Source organism: Parambassis ranga, chromosome 17 (assembly GCF_900634625.1).
Source record: "Parambassis ranga chromosome 17, fParRan2.1, whole genome shotgun sequence".
NCBI lineage: Eukaryota > Metazoa > Chordata > Actinopteri > Ambassidae > Parambassis > Parambassis ranga.
The window spans coordinates 16,483,695-16,499,227 of record NC_041037.1 but is presented as its reverse complement, the minus strand read 5'-3'; the positions used below and the strand labels follow the sequence as shown (position 1 = coordinate 16,499,227).

The following is a 15,533-nucleotide window of genomic DNA, read 5'->3' as shown; positions in this document are numbered from 1 at the left end:
TTTATTTTATTATTCTAAGACTACATGATGCTTCAGTGCTGCTTGAGCCAGGCATTGTGTAGTAATAATATATGACAGCCACAAGATGGCAGAGAATCTCCAATGAAAACATCCTGTGTTTATGTAAACTTCAGTACAATGCAAGTTAACCCTTTAACTTCACAGTCCTTCATCCAGGTTTTAGCTGCTTTGATATTTGATGTGGCTGCTTCTGCAGGTGCAGGCTTGTTTAGTGTTCCTTACATCTGGATTTTATTAATTAATTAATCCCAGTCCGGAGAGTGCGGCTGAATGTTCCAGATGAACAAAAAATGATGAATCATGTCAACATGGAGCAGAACCTCAGAGGAATGTGTTGGAACATCTTGTGGCACCAATGACATTTATCTGTATTCTGTAGATGTCTGCGTGTCAAGCACAGAATCACTGCTCATGTTCTGCAGCGCTGGAAGCGACTGAGCATGCAGCGGTGTGATAATGTCACTACAGTCTGTGGACTGTGTGATATAAAGTAAGGCTGTTCCACCAGTGCTGGAATGGAAATCAGCTGTGCTGTCCAACAGACGCCTGGAAAACTGCAGCATTCATCCTGGAAATGTGGTCCGGAGGAGGAGGAGGAGGAGTGGAACGGTGACCGCCAACAAAAAGAGGGGGTTATGTAAAAGGAGTTTAAATAAGGTGAAGTGAAAATGTGTGAAAATGACAAGAGAAGAAAGGAATAAGGGATGTGGTGAGTGTTTTCCATGCTCTCATAGGTGCTGAAATTAGAGATCAATCACAGTCGACGGCACCTCCAGCTTCATGCACAGTGTGTGTGTGTGTGTGTGTGTGTGTGTGTGTGTGAGAGAGAGAGAGACTATAGGAATTCAGAACACTGCTCACCCTCACATCAACAGCTCTCACCACTTGAGCTGGTAAAGCACCAGAATCAACCTCTGTTACTCATGGCTTTAATCATGCAAAACTATAAACCTAAATATAATTGAAACTGAGAGTAACATTTCAGTTAACCCCTTGTACAACTGTCATACAAAGGAAGTGTATCAATAGAGACCAAAGCTGTGTTTGTACCAGGCTGTAAACATGGTTATTTCTGCTGTGAAGTTGGACATTTTAACACGTCTACAGGGACTGACTTGTTTTTTGGAGCCACCCTCAAGTGGCCACTAGAGTGGAGACAGACTTTGGCTCTTCTGTGTTGTCTTCCTCCCTCGGCCCCAGTAGTCGGTTCAGTTTATGCTGAAGGCATGTGCTAAAGTTTTTTTCCAGTCTTCACATGTTTCTTTGCTTTATATGAATCAGCTATAAAGGCAAGGTGTATTTCTATAGCACCATTCATACACAAGCAGAATATTGACATTAACAACATAGAAATTAAAATCCCAACAGACTAAATGAGAAATGTGCAGGTCAGACTGAATAATGAATAAATAAGATAAATAATAGGAATCTGAGATTTAAAGTAATATAACTGGGACCTAGTGTGGCTGGATGACTACATGGTGATAGCTGACCTTTTTCCCTCTGCATCCTCACATCCAGAACCCCTTTGTGCTTCCTGAATAGTAACATAAAATATTATGTAATTTTATTTGGTTTAGTTTTACCAAGAGTGTTATTAGGTTGCCAGACATTTTTGGCATAGTGGCCAAACCACGGTGCTGCATTTAAGAAATAGTAGAGCGGTGTGGTTACAGTATTTTGTCCTATCCATGTATGCAGGACACACAGTGAGACAATCTTCCATTAGTTGAAGTGTTGTAGGATTATCTGGAAGAGCTAATCGGTGCTCAGTCCTCCAATCAATGCACTGTGTTGCAAATGATCCGAGCGGCCTGAATGTTTACTCAGTTTACTCTGAAATTGGTCATCTCTCCTACACCTTGGACTAAAACAGACAATCCAATAAAGAAGCTGAAGACTTCTATTTAAAACACTATAGTGGCGCCTAGTTTACATTGGAGTGTATGATGTATTCACTGTTTGCCAAGATGGCGACCACTGAGGGTGATAAGTGTCCATTATTTCACCGTCATGACCATACAGGTACTCCGAGTGCGCTGCATACTGTCCTATGTACCAGTCTGATATGCACACATATTAATACAAATATACAATAAAATTGTGATAGTTCAGTTCTCCATAATATCTTCATGATGTGGATGAAGATTCTCAGTCATCCAGGTCATAATGCGTAGAGAAGATAGAAGCAAGGCGTCTGGACTTGTGGAGTTTTCTTGAAGACGTCTTCAGTCTTCTCTATACCTTCATGATGTACACACAGAGCGCACACAGGTCGCCATAGCTCCAGTATTTGTACACTGATCACACCTTAACAGATGAGTCACTTGGTAATAAAAACATAATCAGACTTTTGTAGGATTTAGAAAAAACTTCTGCAAACATGACATTATGTACCAACGTATGTGTTTTATGACTAATTATAGACCCCACTTAAATGATAATGAATCATTATATAGTGGTCTGTGGGGACTTTGACTGTTTGCACTTTGCTCCTCTGTAACTTGTCTGTTGACGGGGTGTCTTTGACTTTATGGTCTGTAAAAGCTGAGGATACGTTTTGAAAAACCTTTAAGTGCTTTAAACAGGGCTCACAGTATTTTATTAATTGAAACGGTTGTTTGCAGTCTCTGATCTGGTGAGCAGAGATGTGTCGGAACGCCAGCGCTCTGGGTCTAATGCTCCAGCAGCAGTGTCTGCTAATAAAGCTGACATTGAATTATTGCTCTAATAAAAGCTGCCACAGTGATGCAGACCCCAGATGTTGTTGGAAACATCGAAAATGTTCAGTGATTTCTTTTTGTGTGTGTGTCATATGTGCCTGAGTCTTTCCTTTATTGGCCGAGTGTTCTGATAGATGTAGTGACAGCTCTCAGAGCATCTTTCTTCTTCAGTCAGCAGACTCAGGTCTGTAAACTCCCCTCTTTGTGAAGGAGTTCACATTTTATTGTTGGCATTAAAGAGGAAATCCGAGCTTTATTAATTTTTACCACAGAGTGTGTGTGATGTTTCTGGGCTCTCTAGTAGTATTTTTAGATTCTCTCAAGGAATCGGTGTTTGTGTCCATGCAGTCAGTGCAGTGTAGAGTTTGATGCATTTAATATGAGGCAACTGTAGACCAGGACTCCCATCAGTCAAGGGTCCTCACTGCAATGACTCACACCCTTACACCTCAGGAAAGAAAAACCTCCTGTAACCTGCTGGAGTAATAAATCATCAGGTTTTAGATGCTATCTGTACTTATTTTCTTGCCATTAGCTCCTCGGTTATGTAAGTGGAATGACTGTGAGCCTCTGGGGGCTGGATCCAGAAGTGAGCCAACCCCCATATGTTCTGTTCTTCTGTGTTAAAATGTCTGACTTGTTGTATGGGGACTTTTAGCATAAAGAAGGGTGTCGCTGCTCTCAGTGACAGGAGCCAGCTCACAGTGGCAGCTTCCTGTTTCCAAACCTGCTCATTCCCCTAAGCTCCATTCACACTCCACACGTGGACGACGTGGCAGCGGTCCACAGCCATGCAGTCTCACCTGTGTCCAATCAACCTGCCCTGTGTATATTTAGACCCTGTGGCTGCTCACCACTCTCTGCCACATTGTCTTTGTACCTTTGTTGAATCAATCCAGTGTCTGGACTCCTGCCTGTTTTATTATTTGCTTGTCTATTTTCTGTGTTTGCCTTGCACCCTTTTGGACTTTTGAAGTGGTTTTTGGTTTTGCTCTTTGCCTGCTCTTTCCGCCTGTTGTGGTTGCCTTACTGTCAGACTGCCCGTATATGGACTCCCACTTTTCAAATAAACCTCTGGATTGTGGATTTTATTACAGTGACACCTGATCCTTGCAACTAAGTCATTTTCTGTTCTCTGGTCAGTACAATCTGGCTATTGACTCAGCAGGACTTTTGACCCCCTTTGACCCCCTTTGAGATGCATTACTGAACTAAGGCTAATGGTTCCACCAGCACAAGCAATCCAAAAGGGTGCAAGCGAAGTCCAAACAATGGAAACAAGCAAAGTAAAACAAAACAGGCAGGACATTAAAATCAACTGTTGGCTAAATAAACTAATGAAAATCTAGACAATCTGGCAGAGAGTACTGAGCAGTCTATATATACACATGTGGGTCCCAAGAATGGACTTTCAACTGATGTGAAGTTTCAAATACTGGGTTAGGTTTAGATAAACACTGGTTCAGTTTCATCAGACTCTCTCAAAACAATTTATAGGTGGATCATTTTTGTTGCAGCTTGAAATTGGAAAAAAAATCGACCATAGTTTACAGTAGAGCATTTACTGTCAGTGTGTGTTTGGTTGTTGCTGGATTATCTTGACGGTGTGTAGGTGCTCCCACTCTTCAGATTGAAACATTTAACTTGTCAAAAGTTCCACTTCTTTAAAGAGGATAACGCTGCCATCAAAGCGATCAAAAGTGTGAACACATGTTCAAAAACCTGTGCCTGGACGAGATGAATAAACCGCAGATGTGTTGTGATGCACAGGATCAGACTCAATCACTCACTGATTACCGTCACACTGAGATGACTTCCATTAACCTGTTTCCTGTAACGTGACCCAGTGAAGGCGAGCAGGAGGAAAGCGAAGGGAGTGACACCATGGAGGATGTGAGTCACGCTCAAACCTCCGACCCTGTGACTCTGTGTGGTTTGTGTGTGTCTGGGCTCATGGGAACACTGGGCAGGATTTGTACTTAGGGAGCTCTCAGGAGGAATCTGCAGCTCTGATTGGACTTACAGGAAAGGCCATTTTTTTTTTCTTCAACCGTGGCCTCAGGCATTATTCGTTGGAATGTATCTGGCAGTGAAATGTGGGAGTCTGTCAGAAGGGCAATATTTGCAGATTCATGCAAGAACTCCTTTTCAGCGTTGGAGCTCCTTCTGTCTCCATTGACCCAGACAGACAGCAAACACATTTATGTTCCCTTGTGTGTGATTTATGTGTGATTTAACATCCTAGCTACTTCACAATTCTTGAATTTGTTTCTCTATAAGCTGCTTATTATCCTGAGTTGTCTCTGTGACCAGACCACAGCCACACAACAACTCCACAGCTCCTCTCAAAACCTTTCTCTGTCTGTCTGAGACGCACAGAGTAACAAAGCAGATGTTTGACTCTGATGTCTGGGAGACACATTAGCTCTCTCCCCTCTCGTCCTCCTCCTCTCATTCATCTCTCATCCTCACATCTCCGTTTCCCCTCTGTTACTGCTCGCTCTGTTCACATCATTTACTTTTCCTCCGCTTTCTAGGACAAACATCAGAGCAAAGTCATTTCAAATTTAGCAAATAACAGGGTCAACAAAAAAAAACACTTTAAAAGAGAAAGAGCTGTGTCAGACAGCCTCATATTAACTTCAGGTGAACTTTAGAATGTTTTTTTGCACAGAGGGGGGACTGTGGACTTTGGCCCCATCACTTCCACTGGAAGTATATTATAATGAGAGTTACCATTCATTCCCAAAGGCAAGTTCAGGACCCACATGTGAGTTACAGGGGATTATATTTTGGTCATTAACACCTCGTCTTGACGAGGAGAACACAGACTAAATCATATTTATCAGATAGACTTCAGTTTGTTCATGGTTATGATGTTTCCTCCATTTATAAAAGGGTTAAATATGGAGTTCAACAGTATATCAACCGATTTTGCAAGCACGATGTAAATTTTCATCACTATGCAGACGACAACACTTTACGTGTTAAAAATTTCCCTCACTGCCACTTCAATCATGAGAGACTCAGCGAACTGAATGAGAAATATTTATTAAGTACAAAGTTTGAATGTACATTGGCGTCCTAGACCCCGTTGTGAAGACCACATCCGAAAAGGGGGGTAAACACAAGAGGAGAGGCCGCTGGATCAGAAGATCCCCCCCGGGGTCTAGACCTGGTGGTGGTGGAGAGCTGGAGGGCAGGAGATTGGAGGCCTGAACTGGCATGGATCTGGTGGTGCTTGGGGTGGAGGAGGGTTGCCGGGTTCGATCAGCAGACAGCTGGAGAGGAGATGGAGACTTTTAAATTTCGTGCTAAGCTGTGATTGGTCAGGAGAGGGACGGAAAGCGACAGCTATTTGGTGAGGGAGGTGCTTTCTATTAAGCACCCGGCCAAGAGAGCGGAAGAGAGGGGGAGCAGAGGAGTGAGGGATAGAGGGAGAGAGATTAGGAAGTGGATAGAGATAAATGGTGAATGATGGGAAACAGAGTCTTCCTGACTGAACTTACACTAAGAGCTACATTTTTGGTTCCCATGGTGACACATTTGACATGCATTATATAAATACATTTCAAAGACCTATATAATATCTATAAGCCCAGAGGAAAAGCATCAGTTAGTCTGAAAAGGGTTGGGTGGTGTTAAAACCTTTGACCTTTGCAGTGGGTCATAAAGAAGTTGGCCACATCCGTCCTGGCTAGGACCATGTGTCATCATGGTGGTAGGTGGTTATGGACTGGATGTACCATGGTTTATGTATGCAGGGTAGTAATAATTTGTCTTCAGTAGAAAAGTTTGAAAACTGCACTAAATAAAAACCTATTACAATAAACAGTGTTTTTTTGGCTAATACCAGGCATCCATATTTGCTAGGCAGTTATTTTCATTGTTATTAATCACCAGGTCAGATATATACAGTAGGTCAGAAACCTGTACTTGTACATACAATGTATTTAATATATTCTTATGTGTTTTTGTGGTTTTCATGTTTGATTGATGTTTGATCTACATTAAAGATCCCATCCAGCCTGCCCATATGAAACTGTCACAGTACAGTCAGGTGCACTCCCACACTGAAAAACACAGATGTCATGAAAAACATGAAAACATAAATGCTTCTTGTTCCATGATACCTCGACTATTATATCACCTTTGTCTGCCTCAGCACACTCATATGCTCCAAACATCTGCAGCCAATTCAAACATGCAAACATCTGACATCACACGGCTGCACTTCGCCGTTTCCTCCTCTATCAACACAGGTCCTGCTTGTCCACCTGTTGATCTGGCTCTCTGTGTGATGGTTTTGGATCCAGGCTTTTCTTGTTCTGCTTCTAAAAATGACATTAATATTAATATGAGAAAAGATTGGAACTTTTCTGCTATTCGTCAGCGATTCTTTTGTCAGACTAAGTGCATACGCAGGGAAAAGTTGATCAGAGCCTGTTAGTCCTGGCACAGACCCACAGCGAGCTCTGCTAGTTTTTACTGTGTCTGTATTGTTTAATCACTTAAATATGTTCCAGCGTTTAGAAAGCAGGCTCCAATTTTTCTGTAAAATTTGTTCACATAAAAACACAAACAACACACCAACACAAGGCCTTTTATCAGCACACATCAGCACATAGTCACACTCTGAAATACACATGTAATGAATCAGCAGCAACGTTTCCCAAGTCATCTATAAATATTTTTTCATGCTCTGCTGGCCTCTTTGGTGTCCAAAGAAGCCACCAGAGAGGTTTAAGGTCTCATTTCTCTGACCTTAAACTCTTACTTTCTTCTTCTTTTCCTTTGTCCCTCTTAACCAAGTCCTATTTTCAGCCAGGTTTTCACATAGTTAAATATAAATGACCTGGAGTAAAGTTAAGATCTTGATTTCCACGATAACCTCTTTCTGTTTTGGTCTCCAACCTTCTTTTCTTTCTTTGTTCAGAGTTTTTCGCTCAGTTGCAATCAGGAATGTGTATTTAGATACCGCTGCTATCTTTAAACCCAACATTATGTAGGCAAGTGTGTGTGTTTGTGTCCATCCTGTAAACCAGACGTTCTTTTCTATGAACTCTGCCCGATAGCACCCTTAGGACATTCTAGTGTGTGTGTGTGTGTGTGTATGTGTGTGCGTGTGTGTGTGTGGTCCTCTTGCTTCCTGACGTTTAGGGCAAGCAGTTCAAAGACTGACAGTTTCAGGACAGAACACACACACACACACGAAAGCATTCACTGCAATCTGAGTCTTTTTGGTTAGCAGTGGATGTGAATGGACGTCTTTCTTCTGTACCCTGCTAGGCGGTCACTTAACACACACACACACACCACCACCACCACCAGCAGCATATAAACATACTTATGTGTTAGTGTCATCACCAGAGGGTTCCGTAGGTTTTAGAAAACACTTGTGTGTTTGTTTCAAATGTCCATGAAATTGTTGTCATGTATGAAACAGATGATACTTCCCTGTGAAAAGCTGGTGTGTGTGTGATTCTCTGGAGATTCCATTAGCAACCAGGAGCTGCAGGATGAGTGCAAAGGGTTCATAGAGTAGTCTGACGCACACATGAACTCCTCCACTTGCCCACTTAAAAAATGCATTGTTGTTATAAATCACTTGACGGTTTGACTTTGTGCAAAACACCTGAACAAAGCCGGACTGAGCCAGACTGAGATCACGCTCAGCGGCTCTTTGTCTTATCAAACAGCCGTCCATCACCCTGTCGGAGTCCCTGCGAGGCTCTCTAACATGAAGAAGGTCTGGTCTGTGTTCCTGAACATTCCTCCTCAGACCATCACCAACATCTGGCCTGGGGCTTATTTTCCACCCTGGGATCCGTCCAGTGGCTCCGCTGCTTCCAGGAAAACTAAATCAGACCCCACAAATAATGTCCACAACATGCTGGACAGCCGTACACATGAGGGGAGAGCCTAAAAAAGGATTGTCAACAACATTTTATTATAAATTAACAACACACAAAAGGCCAGCTTGTAGGTAAGCAGTCAAAATCAACATTGTCTTGGGGTTTTCAAAGCAGTATGGATGTGCTACTTTCAAAGCTTAGGACACACAGAACAGACTGGAAAGGCTGCTGCTGTTTTTTTTTTTTAGTTTTTTAGCTTTATCTTTTTTTAATAAAATTAGAATAAATGTATTATATTGCTGTCTTTAGTTTTCTGACCATGACAACAACTTAAATAAAGCTGCTGATTTTAATAGGTGCATGTGGTCAGAAACGTTGCATTTAAATGTTGCAGTTGTATAATGTTATGGACTTTACAAGGGATATGTGCAGGTCTTCATTCCAGCATGAGTATTATTTTTGTGGCAAGGGTTTGTAATAGAAAATCATATATTTGTTGTTTTAAAGCTGGGATAGTAAGCCTGATGTATGTTTATTTTATTGTTATATACCAAACCGCATATGTCGTTGTAGTTTATAAAACTGCTTTGCGCCACATGACTGGTAGCACCGACAAAGAAAGCTCTCACAATAACCTCGGAGAGTTCACATGACTTCATAATACATCGTTCCATGCTTTTGGTTTAGTGTCATAAAGTGTAACCTCAGTGCAGTCAAATGTATTTTATGCAAAATCTGGATGAGTGGGGTTAATAAGGCCATTTAAAGGCTCCTTATGATCCACTTCTGTGTGGTCCTCACTGATTCCTCCATCACAGGATAAACATCATGAGCAACATGTATACAGTTTCTCATAAATGCTAGGAAATGTTCCATTTACTGAAACAGAGCCACAGGTGTGTACACACTGTATTTTCATTCTTATGGCTCATGTGGTTTGGACCTTTAAAATACAGTATGTACATGTTTCTTCTTTTTTTCTGATTTTCTCCTAAGTGCTTCTTCTGCTGGTTATTATGACTTTAGTGTTTGTATGTATGTGTGTGTTATAAAGCAGACATACACACAACACAACACACCGTGTCCAACTGATCCACAGTCATTAAAAACAAAAGTGTGGCGTCCTTGATGATGCTAATAAGCAAAGATGACATCATACGTCATCTGATGTCCATCATCCCATGCATACAGTTTCTTGTCCAGGGGGCAATAGGACAGCTGAGATGTGTGTCCATGCATGTTTGTAAATGCCAGCCTCGGCACGGTGTGTGTGAGTGTGTGCGTGTCAAAGGCGTATGTCACGTTGGCGTGGTGGCGCTCTATACTGTCTACCGCATAAAGCACGCCGCAAACCAGGAAGCTGTTGCCGTAGTGACTGCGCCGGAGACCTGTGCGGAAGCTTCGTATCGGCTGAAGGTCTCGAGGGTGAAGGTGGATGAGCAGGATGACTTCCTGGTGGAAGCCCTCTGTGTCCAGAGCCGGGTAGAGCACCCACAGGCCAGACTCATCTACAGCAAACTCCACCTGGGGCATGAAAATAATGAAAGATTCAAGATGAATCAACAGATAGTTATACAGTGACCCTGTTAATGGACCAGATTAAACATGAGAGCTAGGTCACCTGACTTCCCTTTTCCTCTTTACGCTAAGCTACGCTAATTCCCTCCATACTGCTACTCCCTCCTCCCACATACATACATGACAGTGCTGTTGATCCTCTCATCTCAGTCTTAGAAGCAAAATACATTTTCCAGAATATTCCTTTGAAGATTGTTCCCCTCCTTTCTATCCCCCTTCAGAGGTCTGCTGTGATTTGTAGTGTCTTTTTTTTCCCCTTGCTGACCCGTGATGACTGTTTAAAGACTTCCAAGTGTACATGCCATGTGTAAATCACCATGCGGTCTTTCCCCTCCAGTTAAATGAAAACAAAAGTCTCACCTCAGTCTGCGTCCTGTGAGCCTGCTCCTCCAGTATGGCATCGAGCAGTGTGGTCCACGCAGCTACGTATCTGTGCCTCAGGTCATATCTGATGATGTCACTGCTGTAGGCACGATTATAGTAGAAAGCTCCATTATACACAACGTGGCCTGTTCCACTGAAATGGTACGGCAGCTTGTATGAATTACTCGCCTGACCTGAGCAGGAAAACACACACACACACACACACTTCAGGAAGAAGTCTATGTATCACTGCACATGGAGGTGTGATGATGCTTCTGTCTCATGCACAGCTCAAAAATATGATGCATGCTGAAACCACTTGATAACTATTTTTGAAGAAACCAAACACCTACACAGTCATTTTGTCTTCAAATTAAATGTCACCATCTCCTATAGCTAAAAGCAGGTTGTGATGAAAACAATATCGCCCACATTCTCTGAATATATACTATTTATATAGCGCCAGACTTGAGTCCAAATGAAAACAGTGGCCAAGACTTATGTTTTTAAATACAGAGAAGAAACGTTGAATGTGATGTGTGCTAAGGAGGACGCAGAGATGACTGAACTACATCACATGAATGAATTATTCATCATATGTATATCATTAGGATCATATACCTGATTTGAAGGTGTCCGTGTCTCTGAACTCCAGGAGACTGTTGCCCGAGTGACCAACAGTGAGATAGATGACGCTTCCATGGCCGCGAGCATCTTTCATCCACGCTCCATCAGTGAGGCCATATGAGTTCTGCTGAACAGGCTCGGATATGCTTGCTACTGTGTCCTTACACACTCCTGTATGAAAACACACACAAAAGGTTACACTGAACCAAGATGTGCCCTAAAACAGATAAATGACCTAACTATGTCTACAAAGATTAGTCTACAGGACTACAGGAATCCAATACAGCTGAAACTGCGGCCATATTGTTTTGTCTCTCCCGCTGTACCTGGCTTTTTGGTGGTCTTGGGTTGATCAGCGGGGCTCTCTGTCCAGCTCAGTCGACTTTTGGGTGCTGGCTGAGACACTGGCGGGACCAAAATGGGTTTGCTAATGTTGGTATCTGAGGTTGAGGTGGTAAGCTGGGTCTGGACAGGTGTGGAGGGCTGAGCGGTAGTTGTAGCGGTTGTTGTTGGAGTTGTTTGTTTGATGGTAGTGGGAGCTGGTTTGGTCTGGTGGCTGGTTGTTGGGGCAACTGTGGGTGAATGGCTGGGTGATGGGTCCTTGTTGTCTGCTTGTGAAGTAAAAGTTGCTGAAGGTCCAGGACTCTTAGTGAGCAAGGTCCTGGAATTTGGCAGCTGGACAGAAGCATTTGTGGTCAGAGCAGCTGTAAGGGAAGGAAGAGGAGAAGGGAATGGATAGTTTCGCTTTTTGTGCATAATAATTAGTACATTAGACTTATTATTCATACCTTTCCCTCTTCCTTCCTCCCTGAAGCTCTCATCCTCACTCTTGTAAAAGGTCACGCCCCTGACGACCACGGTGTTCTTGTCTTTGATTGGCTGCCTCGGCTCTGTCTTCTCTTTTGGTGGCGCTTTAGTTTCTGTCTCATTCCTGAATGGCTGCTGCTGTTCCACACCATCCTGCTGTTGGTTTTTGTTCAGAGGAAAATTCTTCTGCAACAAAATAAAGAATGTGTACCTTACAGTTGAAATAACAGTGAGACATAAGAGTGTGTTTAGGTGTCTGATAGGTAGTCAGAGCTGTACCTGTTTGTATGCAGCTGCTCCACTTTTAGGTCCTGAACGATCCAAATCATTGACCTTCTTTTTTTTCTGCTGAGCCTTCTTCTCTTTTTCTTTCCCTTTATCCTTCACATCTCTCACTCTCTCAGTAAAGTTTCGAGTGAACGCCTAGAGTGCACAAATATGACACATTAATCCATAATATTTAGCCTGGAGCACTCTTCCTTGTGGAATAAAGGACACTTCCAGAGACCGTCTGTGTGTGCGCACCTTCTCCATGTTGTCCACCCTGGTCAGCAGCTTGGTGGTGACAGAATGGAGCTTTAACAAGTCCAGTCCATACAGAGAGCCTTCCAACAAGTCTATGATAGTCGCCAGCTAAACCAGCCAACAATGAGTACGGAGATAAAAAAAGACAAGGTCAGAGAGAGAAGAAAACCAAAGACCTCTAGTGAAGTAGCAAACAGGAAAACTGAATTACCTTGATGTCATCCTTGCTTGCCTCTTGTAGCTTTTTAAACCTGTACTCTCCCTCACAGGGGTTGACAGCTGAAGGAGGAGCCATGCACACACACTTCTTGCAGTCGGTCCCTTTGGTAACCGTCTCTACAGTGTAAAAATCCTGGGACGCTGATGTAGGGTCAAGGATACGGCTGCAGTCTGAGCGTTTGATAGGTCGAACGATACACTGGCACACGCAGTCGGACCCTGATGACACTGTTTTTACTTTGTCGTAGTCACCCAGCAACTGAAAGAGAGCGACAAAAGCAGTTTGCAACACTTTTTTTCCACAAAAACCCAAAAGAGAGATGCAGAGTAATGTGATGATGTGCAGCTGCAGCAGCGGTGAGCCGTCCTGGAAAAAGATAGCTGCATGCATAATGGTCTTTGGTTTGGAGCGCATGTTGTTTGAAGACTATTATGTAACTATATAACCACACACACACACACACATATGTACGTATGTGTATGTACAGCTCTGGGTCTGATTTACCCGTTCATTTAAGTGACAATTTGGGGTTTGGATTGTGCTTAAAGGAAAAATCAAGTATAGACCTACATTAGGAAGTAAAAACTGCTGTGTCGAATACAATCTGTAAATCCTATTCCATGTGGGAAATTAGAAATGTAAGGTTTACAGTTAAAAAGCTTTACTGCAAGGGTCATAAAACCACAGGTACTCTGAATTGATTAAGTGAATGGAAAGTTGTGCTGAATTAAATTAAAGTAACTGCTGACACCAGATGATTCTTGCATTATAATCATGACTCAGCTTGTCTCATACAATCATTTTACACAGATGATAACCATTTTGCACATTTATTTCCTGCTGTTAATATGATGCTGCATTCACGGACACCGACCTGGCTGATGATGTTCTCCTGGTTGTCCAGCTCATCCCGCAGAGGCTCCGCGGTGGGGCGCTGAACAGGACCGTCGCTCCCTGAGACCCGGCGCTCGCCTCCTCCGGGCGGACTCGCTTCTGCTTTAGCCGCGGCGGCGGTGGGAGCGTTTTTATCCGTCTCATGACTCAGCTCTTCGGCTCCGGCCAGCAGCATCCCGCCCTCCTCCTGTGCACTCAGTCCGTGGACAGCACAGCACAAACAGACCAGCAGACCCACAGACAGCCTGCGCCACATCTCTCCGCAGACAATGAACTGCACGCTGTGAGGAAAACAACTGTCGGATAATTAGCAGGTAGCTGCGACTAACTGTCCATTTAACTTCCCTCAAAGTGACTGCAAGCTCTGAAGAAACCGAGGTCAGCGGGTCTGCAAACGATCAGCTTAGATCAGACTGATAAAAACTTTTAAAATAATTGAGGAGCCGGTCGTTAAAACTGAAATAGCCTAAGACAACATACACAAAAAAATTCCATAAAAATAAATATTTAACTTTTTCCTTGTGACGTTTGGTCGGTAAACCGGGTGACACCGACAGACCTCTACGACGTCCCGGTCCAAACAGGACTGAGAGAGAGAGAGAGAGAGAGAGAGAGAGAGAGAGCAGGATGAAGAGCGCAGGTGCTGTCAGCCAATCACAGCACAGCTCTGAGCGGGACTCATCACCCAGTAGAACCAGGAGAGGTACGGCACAGGCCAAATAAATACATACATAAAAAATAACATATATACATAAAGAACAGAGGTCACCACTACAAGAGTATTATGACCCGCTTGAAGAAAAAAAATCTAATTTTACAAGAACAAAGTCATTGTTAAGATTGTTAAAGTAACAGATACCAAAATAAAGTTAGAAATGTATCGCTATTTAACGATTTTGATGAGACTAAACGTGCTTACATTTTTTTCTGTAAAATGATGACTTTTTATAACATTACATTAATTTCTCGTAAAGCTGCGACTTTATCATCATATAGATGATAAGTTCATCTTTCCTTCGCCTCACAGTGGGTACAATTCTTCTCTTACAGTTTACATTTTTTTCCCTAAAACTCTGTTGTACAGAACTTTACAATATAAAAAGTAAAAGTCTTAATTTGTATTAAGACTACCTTTATTAGTCCCACAATGGGGAAATTGCATAAAAAAATGCATCTAAACGATGCATCTTGTATGTTAGCAAACTGTATTTGTATTGTACTCCACTCCACTGAGAATAGGAGGCCATGTAGAAGTGCTGACATGTTCTTCCACATTCACTTCTGTTGCAATCAATAGACTCAGGACTTACTGCTTGGTTACTACCCGTTTCTTGTGGATTGAGGACTACCTGACAGGCCGACAGGTGAGACTGCAGAGCTGTGTGTCTCACACCCTGACCACCCTGACCAGCAACACTGGGTCCCCTCAGGGAACTGTGCTGTCTCCCTTTCTATTCACCACCTACACAGCTGACTTCCAGTACCGCTCTGAGACGTGTCACCTTCAGAAGTACTCGGATGACACAGCCATAGTTGGTTGTGTGGAGAATGGAGGGGAGGATGAGTACAGGGGCTTTGTGGAGTGTTTTGTCAGGTGGTGTGGAGAGAATCACCTGCAGCTGAACATGGCCAAGACAAAGGAGATGGTGGTGGACTACCGCAGGGAAAAGCCCCCGCCCTTCCCCAGTCTGTATCAGTGGAAAATATGTGGACATAATCCCATTTTACAAGTTCCTGGGGGTCCAACTGGACAATAAACTGGAGTGGTCACAAACACTGAGGCTGTGTACAAGGAGGGCATGAGTAGACTGTACGTCCTGAGGAGACTCAGGTCCTTCAATGTCTGCAGCAGGATGCTCCACATGTTGTACCAGTCTGTCATGGCGAGCACCATCTTCTTTGCTGTGGTGTGCTGGGGTT

The 15,533-nt window shown here is 43.1% G+C and overlaps 1 protein-coding gene across 2 annotated transcripts; it reads right to left on the bottom strand.

The window, feature by feature from the left end:
• Window positions 1-8,831: 8,831 nt before the first annotated feature.
• On the bottom strand, window positions 8,832-14,151 carry olfml2bb (olfactomedin-like 2Bb). Of its 2 annotated transcripts, none has more exons than XM_028427581.1 (9): window positions 13,594-14,151; window positions 12,711-12,977; window positions 12,500-12,607; window positions 12,254-12,397; window positions 11,956-12,160; window positions 11,494-11,871; window positions 11,162-11,338; window positions 10,538-10,734; window positions 8,832-10,123 (listed from the first exon to the last, which is right to left on the bottom strand). In XM_028427581.1, the coding sequence occupies exons 1-9, from the start codon at window positions 13,867-13,869 to the stop codon at window positions 9,734-9,736; spliced, it is 2,142 nt and encodes a 713-aa protein (XP_028283382.1). In that variant the 5' UTR covers window positions 13,870-14,151; the 3' UTR covers window positions 8,832-9,733. The 2 variants fall into 2 exon arrangements, with proteins under 2 accessions (XP_028283382.1, XP_028283384.1); XM_028427583.1 differs by having other exon boundaries at window positions 11,956-12,157.
• Between the last annotated feature and the right edge of the window lie 1,382 nt (window positions 14,152-15,533).

What these genes read in the sequence shown, in the direction of transcription:
- olfml2bb (XM_028427581.1), bottom strand. Translation starts at nt 13,869, where the DNA reads ATGTGGCGCAGGCTGTCTGTGGGTCTGCTGGTCTGTTTGTGCTGTGCT. An exon ending in AGGAGAACATCATCAGCCAG is followed by an intron (nt 12,978 to 13,593) that starts GTCGGTGTCCGT and finishes GCTCTCTTTCAG; the next exon opens with TTGCTGGGTGACTACGACAA. An exon ending in CAAGCAAGGATGACATCAAG is followed by an intron (nt 12,608 to 12,710) that starts GTAATTCAGTTT and finishes TGGCTGGTTTAG; the next exon opens with CTGGCGACTATCATAGACTT.